At 38.7% G+C, this 9535-nt stretch overlaps 1 protein-coding gene and 1 pseudogene across 1 annotated transcript; one reads left to right on the top strand and one right to left on the bottom strand.

The window, feature by feature from the left end:
• Positions 1-2895: 2895 nt before the first annotated feature.
• Positions 2896-4093, bottom strand: LOC110056753 (adenosine receptor A2b-like). The gene has a single exon (XM_020766754.2). The coding sequence runs from the start codon at positions 3884-3886 to the stop codon at positions 2993-2995; it is 894 nt and encodes a 297-aa protein (XP_020622413.1). The 5' UTR covers positions 3887-4093; the 3' UTR covers positions 2896-2992.
• A 902-nt stretch (positions 4094-4995) lies between these two features.
• On the top strand, positions 4996-6387 carry LOC110043405 (uncharacterized; annotated as a pseudogene).
• The last annotated feature ends 3148 nt before the right edge of the window (positions 6388-9535 follow it).

Consider the following 9535-nt stretch of genomic DNA (forward strand, 5'->3'; position numbering starts at 1 on the left):
TTCCTCACGCGAAAATTCCCTTAGCACAAGTTGTAACAGCGAAAATCATATGAACTGAAAACAGTGAAAGGTTAAATTATATAATTTTCTAGAGTTCTTTCCGTTGTTGATGCCTTTGTCCCCAATGTTTTGCCTCTGAGAAGAATATATACAAACAGCGATTAAGCGTGATTCAAAATCGTTGCAGAATGCAAGGTAGATGTGTTGTTGGAGGGAGTTGCAGTACAGCAAGCTTAGGAGAGAGCTATTCTCTTAATTCAATTCCTCTATCTCGATGGCACTCGTCAGTCCAGAAGCGAGAAAAAGACGAAAGAAGTGTGCTGCCTTATACGAATTCGGCAAGAGGGAGAGAGGGAGCCATTTAGAGCAGTTCTTCGATCTCGGGTTCGCCGCTATTGTAAAAACCAAGAGATTTTCATGGCCTGTATATTCTTTTCTAACATCTAGTACAAAGTTCGACATTGTTAAGGCAGAGAAGACACGAATTTGGGATAATCTGGGAGCCATCTGACTATTCTATTGACACGAGGTGAGTTAATTATATGGCAAATTAATCGCTTCGCATTTTTTGTCCTCGAAATAGAAAGTTTTCTAAACGGATAGTCAATGACACGTACGTCTTACAACGGTGCGATTAAGATTAGTGAGGCTTGAGCCTTCGAACTGCAGAACCAGCTATGCATTTATTTTTGGATTTTATTTACAACCGCACGCAAGCTACACGCACGAAGTCCACAATGCCGCTGAGTTTCTTTAAAGGCCCTTCCGCAATTGTTTTGTTTTATCTCAGTTACAGAATTAAAACGAATCAAGCATTCATAAGTATATAAGGAAAGTAAAACAAACCATTTAGATTCGACTTTACGGAAGGAGATTGTTGTGCTGAAAGGAAAATGTGCCTGTTTTCGAATCAAACACTCAGGTTGTTTTACTTTTAAAACAGAAGAACAGTGAGGGAGAAATGTATTTATTTAACTGATACGTACCATACTGAACCTTTTGTCAAGATCTTTTCGAACGATTTTTAATTACTAGTACGAAAGATGCAAATTTATGTAACTCGCAATGTTCGCACACACTAATATTGACTTTGTATAATACGGTCGGTCGGCAATAACGAAGCGAAAAGGCGGATTTTTCCACGAAATTTTTCGTGTTCATTGACATTTTTATAACTCTTCAATAGCTATAAGTTAACTCTTTAGCCATGGTTTTAACCTTTATAAGCTAAATAGGCCGGCAAATTGTCGATCGTGACTTCCCTGACTTGCAGTGTGTGGCGGGCTCAACTGGCGACCCGCACTTCGAAATCGAAAAAAATATATACACCGAGCCGTCCTAATCGTAGCTAGACTCCGAATTGTATTGCTAGATGATACAGTTCTTTCATTGAGAAGCGAGGGCGCCAGACTTGCTCTTCCATATTGACACTTGCAGTAACAAAAGCATAGTCATAGTGAGGAGGTAAGGTTTGTCCATGACAAGATAAAGAAGTTCGTATCAACTTTGGACTCTCTAGATCTGTTCCTGCACAGGCTTCCCGTATGCGACAGCTTGCGTATATAGAGAGTTGTATGGGAAAATCACCGATCGTAAAAAAAATTGTGTAAATAACTAACACATGTGAAATAAAGTTTTCCTGCCTCAAATGTGTCGTGAACCCTCGGGTGTCAGCGCATGACTTGGTTTAAATGGACCAATCAGAGTTGAGGATGAAACCAGCTACTTGACCTTTGCGCAACGGCCGTTGGCGCGGACCTGCCCACACTGAGCATATCAGGAAAGCCGAAGAGGCTAACTTTAAGCCAAATTTTGCGTTCTTCGCGAGTCTTTCGACCGCCGAAGCACATGTATGTGGAGTGAAATTTATTGGGCTTTATGGAACTGTTGGTTTTATTGCGATTCGGGACTTTTCCTTTTGAGGAGAAAGCGATTTGTGGAGTGACGTCTGGCCAGCGATCGATGGAGTGGTCTGCCTTTCTATTCTTTTAGAAGGAGAGACAACAGTTTCGAACAACTCCACTAAACGGCGTCAGAATGGCTTTAAAATCGGCACAAGAGACAAGTACGCGACACATTTGAGGTAGGAAAACTCTATTACAAATGAGATAGTTATTTAAACAATTTTTTTACGATGGGTGATTTTCCCATATGATTCTCTATATACACAACCTGTCGCATACACCACGTATTTTGAGCTTGGGAAGCCTGTGGTTCCTGTTGATATAAACGTAACAAAACCTCAGTGAAACTCCACTCTTTCCATGGTCTTTCCATGGCCGCGTCTACTATTAAACTGTGTATATTTCCTTAATTAAGACATCAAAGTATAAAAACACTTGCAGAGCGTTAAATAACACACTCTTGTAAGAGAATCGGCGTTTCGTTCAATTTCGCTATGGTTAAGAAGAGGAAAACAAGAATAAGATTTTTTACCTTATTTGGCTAAATTTTACAACGTTATTAGTCCTTTTATTGTTGGGTTGTGTTGTCATGCATTTACTGAATTCACATTTTGTCGCAATCACCAACACAAGCAAAATAAAAAGACTATTCTTGATTGTCTGCAACAATTTAGCGGATGTTAAACCTGCTAAGCAGGAATGGCGTAAAAAATAGAACCTAGGATAAGTACACGAAAAATTTAAGAGACCATGTGGAATTTAACTCGCAATTGTATACCTTTTCAAAGAATGCCAAATAAATTTGCTTAAACGTTTTCCAGTTTAAATCTACTGTTTTAGCAAATCTATAACACAAACAGATCGAAAAAAGATGCTCTGAGCACTGGTTGATAAACTCAGTGACAACGAAAAGAAGGTATATTCCTGCGGCTCGTGTTTTCTACATTTCCTTCCTGTTCTCGAATGCCCGTTGTGTCTTATCACAGTGTAATACAAGGTTCAGGCTTCTTTATTTGTTAAATATAAGGCTCCGTAAATAATGTGCTGTACTAATTAACTGCTGTCGTTTTATTATAGCTGGTTGGCCATTATCCCATTGCAGGCCAACGGTTTCGACAAAAGAAACGTTTGAACTCCGTCTGAATATCCCTTTTAAGAAAAGCGTACACAAAGGGGTTAACAGCCGAATTCGCTACTAAGAACAGAAACCTGAAGTCGTTATTGATGTAACTGCTCCAGGATTCTTTGGACACATTCAAAAGATGAAGAAAAGACGAGGTCATCTCAGTGATGTAGCAAAGCACAAATAGACCAACAACGATACTGATCAGCTTAGCTGAGGACATATTGCGTTCTCGGTGTTGCCTTAGGGAGTCAAAATTGAGCCTCGGGTGATTGAAATGTAACTGAGATTGTACAGCCATTGTCCTGCGGGTATGTCTGCGCGAAATGTACAACACACGCCATGTAGCCACTACCATGACAACGCAGGGAATAAATTCGAGAAATGTCAATAATAAAGCAATGAAAAATTTATCGCATATATTCCTGGTTTCTGGTGAGGACGAGAATATCCATGTAAAAGGAAGTAAGCAGACGAAAAAAGGGAGAGTCCATGCTGAAAATATAAAGCGAGGAACTCGGCGCCATGTCATCAGAGTGACGTATCTAAGTGGGAGAGCCACAGCAACGAAGCGATCCGCTGTGACAACACACAAGTTGCAAGCCGATGAGTAGAAGAAGAAATAATGAGACGAAGCCAAAATTCGTAAATTGTGGTATCCTGAAATATTTTTGCGCACACAGGTAAATGGTATAGTGAAGAATCCAACACAAAAATCAGCCACAGCGAGAGAAACAATGAATGCATTGGTTAATGAATGAAGCCGCTTTTTCACAGCGATAAAGTAAATCACAAAACCATTTCCTAGAAGTCCCAAACCACTTAGAATACATGTTAGAGCGAAGATCCAGCTGGTCATATTGAGTGCGTTGTTAAGCAGCGGGAGTGTGTCAACCCGGTTACTTGCCGGTTATACATCTAAATTGTAACTGCCTGTTCGGCGAGGTGTTAGTTGCTGATAAAGATGGGCGAAACCTTTTGTCGTTCGTATTTATACATTGAATTTTAGTTTCCAAATGAATATAGTTTTCTCCTGATTGATCGGCTACGAGTCACTGCCAATTTATTTTTTACTGTTGCTTTACTTGGTGTTTGTTTCTTATCAACCTGCTTTTGTGTTGTAAATTGAAAACTTAGCGAAAACTGTCAGATTGTCAGGTTTTTTGAAAGAAAGGTAAACAATTATTAATTTACACGGAAAACTGTTTCCATGTATATTTAAAATACTTTTCCTTTTCGACATCAATCGACGAAACCTGATCACGGCGCGCTTGTCTTGTACAATAAACGGGGAAAACGAAATCGATATTAAATGCAAAGTAAATGAGCAAAGTTATCTGAGTGTGTGTGAATGTGTGCTTCGTGAACAGCTGTCGCTTTTCTTTGCAGGATAAAGCATTGTTAGGCGTTTTTATCTTTTTGACGTAGCTTTAAATAGCCCTTTTGCTTGTTAACTCCAAACCCCTCTTTAGCACTTTCCTTGTTGTCAATTTTTTTCTTTTGTTCGTTTTTTTGTGACACACTCGGCTATCGCCTCGTGTGCCACTTTTCTGTTCTTACCGCATTTTGACGTCATCTGTGATCTATTATGAACAGGCGCACGCAACATGGAATATTTGTTAAATTTATTGTTTCTCTCGTTGGCGCTAATTTTCGGGTTGAATTTTTTAAAGTACCATTTTCTTAGCTGTGCAACAATTTTTCAGGGTACCACAATTCTCGAATTTTAGCTTCATTTCATTATTTCTTCTTTTATTCATCGGCTTGTAATTTGTGTGTCGTAACTGCGGACAACTCACTCTGACAACATTGTGCAGAGTTCCTCGCTTTATATTGTCAGCAAGTGCTGTTCTGTTTTTTTTCGTCTGCTTTCTTCCTTTTAAAACATTTAGCGATAAAAAATTACGATAAAACATTTCGTAAAAGCATATTAAAAGTTTGTCGACGACGCTTCGACGTTTGGCCAATCTCAGTATGAGGCCTATTTTATCGGCAACTGGAACGTATAACTACAACTTGGCTAAATGGTTAGAAGAAAAACCCAAACCACTCTCTCTAAATGATTTTACGATTACCGATGCCATTTGCTTCTCTGACAAAATCCGCAACTCACCCATCGGCGAAGATGACATATTGGCGCCTTATGATGTCACAGCCCTCTTTGCTGACGTTTCTTTATAATTAAATGAGACTATCAACATATTAGTCGAAAAAGCGTTTGCCGGTGCTTGGTTTAACCAAACTTATGGCCTTAACCTGCAAAAGTATCAGCTCACAAAATTCCTCAAGATCGATCACCACTACTAACCAGCTTCAGTTTCCAATTCAATGGCCAGCTGTATGAACAAATCGACGATGTGGCTATGGGTTCACCCTTTGGCCCTCTAATGGCCAATGTCTTCCTCTGTCATCTTGAAGACAAGCTTACTCGCGATAGTGTGATGCCCACGTTTTACAAGAGATATGTTGATGACACCTTGGCCAGAATGCCCAGCGCCGATGCTGCAGTTGGTTTTCTCACCACTCTGAATAGCCTCCACCCCAGCCTGTCTTGTACGATGGAGCTTCCTGTTGACAACAAGATCTCCTTTATCGGCATTGAAATAATCAAGAACCGAACAAAGATCGACATACAAGCATATAGTAAGCCAACGGCAAACACTGGCTTGTTGCTGCATTTTCAAAGCCACACAGACAAGCGCTATAAAGATTGCTTGCTAAAAACAATGATCCATCGTGCATATGCTCTATCCTCAACGCCTGAAGCCTTCGATCAAGAATGCACCAGACTACGTTCCATCTTTACTCGACTTGATTATGCCTTGGCAGTAATGAATTCTACCATTACCAAAACCATTCAGAGCTTTTCATTTGGCACGAGAGAGAAAAACAAGGAAGGCAGCAGCGTTGTGCGAGTGATTTTGCCCTTCAAAGATCAAACATCAGCTAACGCAGTTAAAAGGCAAATGCGTGATCTCAGTCACAAGATTGGTACTACACTACAACCCGTTTTTATTAGCAGAAAATTGGAACAAGACCTCAAGCTCAGAGAAATCAAGCCTCCAATCGTAAATCAACAATGCGTAGGCTTTTACATGTGATCTGTGTGATTCGGATTATGCCGGCTTTACAGCCCGAAACCTTCACCAACGTATTGTTGAACATAAAAACTCTGCGATCGGTAAACACTTTTCGACAGCCCATGGGGATACAAGCCTCCACAAAGAAAGCCAATTCCGCATTCTAAAAAAGTACCAAGGAAAATTTGATTGTCTTGTCTACGAGATGCTTTACATCAAGGAGCGTAATCCTAGTCTCAACAAGCAGACTGATTCCATTCGCGCAAAACTCTTTGTTTAAAAGAACATTCCATCACGTGATTGCCTTTTTAGTATTTAAACTTTTTTTATCATTCACTCTTTGACTTGATAATGAGGTTAGCCAAACGTCGAAACGTCGTCGACAAACTTTTATTATGTTTTTACGAAATGTTTTATCGCAAATTTTTTATCGTTAAATTTCTTCCTTTTACATGGATATTCTAGTCTTCACCAGACACGAGGAATATATTCCATATTTTATTTTTTTTTTATTGCTATCTTATTGACATTTCTCGAATATATTTCCTGCGTTGTCATTGTAGTGGCTATACATGATGTGTTATGCAACACGCGCCCGATGTTCAAATTCGACACTGAGAGAACATCGAGAACGCAAAATGTTTTCAGCTTAACTGATCACTATCATCGTTGTAAAATTAGATAAATGTCAGGTAAACCCAAATTGCACAGTAAGTCGTAAATCAAATTTTGCCAACGTCCAACAACAACAACAACAACAACAACAATAACAACAACAACAACAACAGTCAACTAAATTTTCGTGCGCGAAACTATCTCAAAGTTCTGCTTTGTTAATAACCTTTCAACATTTTTCATGTATAAGATTGAAAGTCATTATTTTCTTTTTCAAAATAAAACATTGATATAGCGGTGATTCGCTAATGAATAGTAAGGAAAAGAAAATGTGGCCTTTCAGCTTCTGAAAAAAACCATTTACAGAAATTCTTGTGAAGCCCGTGCTTAGTAGCTTAAAGGCTAGCTACGCCCCTGAATGTTTGTCACTGACTCACATTTTAATTTCCAGATGTTACTAACTGACGCTTCGGTAACTCTCATGCCTTTATCAGTTATTGGAAACTGATGAGCGCTTAAGAGTTAACCTAAACATCTGAGTAGCAGCTGCAAAATATGAGACATCCGTTATGGGTCTATGACGAAAAAATTTATCAACTTTTTCAACGATGTCAACTGTATGTCTGTTCAGTGATAGATCACAGAAGACGTCAAAATGTGGTAAGAACATCGGTTACACACTCGGCTATCGCCTCGTGTGGCACGTTTTTGTTCTTACCACATTTTGACGTCATCTGCGATCTATTACAGAACAGACACACGGAAAAATGGAATCTATTTGTTAATTAGAGAATAGCTTAAAGAAAACAAGCGCGCTGTTTCTATTAAAGATTATTCGCTCTCGATTTTTCTATCGCGTGATAGTTGTTTTAATATAAATCTACTAGTCGTTCAAAACTTTATCTACTTTAGCTTCGAAAACACCAAGAAGCGGCCGTCATTTTGTTAACAAGGGCACACTGCTACGCTGCTCACTATCTATCACAGAATGGATAGTGAGTAGCGTAGCCAAACAGAGAACGGAATTCGTAATAGAACGCTAGTAGACTTATACTAAAACTCGATAGAAACACCAATCAGCGCACGTGTTTTTATCGGGATATTTTCTAAATTGCAATCAAGCACCCCTTAAGGTACCGGGAAATTGTTACAAAACAGCGAATAAAAAAGGCTGTGCTCGTAGCCTGGATCATCACAGCGTTTTTGACAATTGCCAAACTTATCATGGCTACAACACACAGTAAAACAAAATTTTATTCAGTAAGCTGGACATTGACCGGTGTCTAGTATGCTTTGTCTGCCTTGGCATACATTCTCAGAAACACAGCGTCAGAAAAAAAACGCTTGCAAACCGAATAAATGACGCAGGAAGGAGCTAAACGAGTTAAGAAAGAAAACAAGGCATCCCACACCTTAGCAATCATTTTATGTGCGTTAATATTAACACCTGCCCTCAGTAACGATTCTTGTTGTTGTGGTAGCAGCTGCTTCACATGACACATTAAACTCGGGTGTAACAGTTATTTTCTCGAGTTGTTTTCTCAAGTTTTGTTGGGTTCTCTTGTTAACCCGTGTAAGAAAAAACGTCGACAGGCTTTCCTTGAGTTCTTTTAATTTAGGCATGACAGCCAGAAAACAGGACACCAAACATTGAGTTGATAGAAATACAACGTCATCGACCTGAAATTCAGCCTTCCGCCCCTCGCAAAGCTTTTTCAATGGTCGTAGTAAAGCGAGAACCAATTTTGCTATCATCCAGTAATCATAACGTCGACGAAATTTTCATATTTTCACACCAATACTAAGGAGCTTACATTGGTTGCCAGTTCATTTTAGGATTATTTTCAAAATATTGTTGTTAACTTACAAAGCTCTGAATGGACTGACCCCTGATTACATTAGAGACCTACTGCGATTTAACATTTCTTGTCGGACACTAAGATCTTCCAACAACAGGTTGCTTGATGAGCCTAGAGCAAATCTTAAAACGTATGGTGAAAGGGCTTTTTCCGTGGCGGCACCAAGGCTCTGGAATAAACTACCCCTCCAGATCAGACTTTCATCATCAGAGGCAGTTTTTAAGGCTAATCTTAAGACTTATCTTTTTTAAGTATGCATTTGATTTGTAGTTTTTACCTTTTATTTGTAGATTGTATTATATAGCGTATTTAATTCTTAAGATTTTAACTTTTAGGATTTAGGATTTTAGGTTTTTAAAGAATTAGGATTTTAATTTTAAAGTATTGTAAAGCGCCATGGACAATTAGTGGAAAATGGCGCTATATAAATGTATATTTATTTATTTATTTTATTTATTTATATTGAGGAAAAAGATAAAAAATCTTGCAAACAGTACTTCGTTTAAGCATCTAGTATGTGCAAGATCTAAAGATGGTATTATATAAAATAAAAATGTCCGAGCTCTTGGAAAAACTTTCATATTGTCGTCATTTTCTTTTTGTCTTGTGTCCTGGCTAATTCCTGTACGGCTTTCTCCCAGGCCTTCACGGTCAATTGATTTTGGTGGATTGATGGTCGTGGCGCTCGCCATGATGAAATTCAATAATTAAGTCGCTGCTTTGCTGATCTGAAAGCAAGGTCTAAGGCCTGATCGATTTGACTTGTTGTTTTTTTTTTAGATTTCTTTATATATTAAAGAAAATTATAGAAACGGTTACTTAGTCGTTGTTTAGTAAATACCTTAGAAAGCTACTCTTGAACCCGAAATTTAAGAAATTTTGGTATATTTTTGTGCACTTTGATGGAGCGCTATAGTACATGTGGTTCAGATGTGGTTTGAAAGCGCCGATGCT

This window comes from Orbicella faveolata, unplaced genomic scaffold (genome assembly GCF_042242905.1).
Source record: "Orbicella faveolata isolate gen_17 unplaced genomic scaffold, um_ofav_v1 contig_24, whole genome shotgun sequence".
Taxonomy (NCBI): Eukaryota; Metazoa; Cnidaria; class Anthozoa; order Scleractinia; family Merulinidae; genus Orbicella; species Orbicella faveolata.

Coding starts and splice junctions, on each gene's coding strand:
- LOC110056753 (XM_020766754.2), bottom strand. CDS start 3,886: ATGACCAGCTGGATCTTCGCTCTAACATGTATTCTAAGTGGTTTGGGA.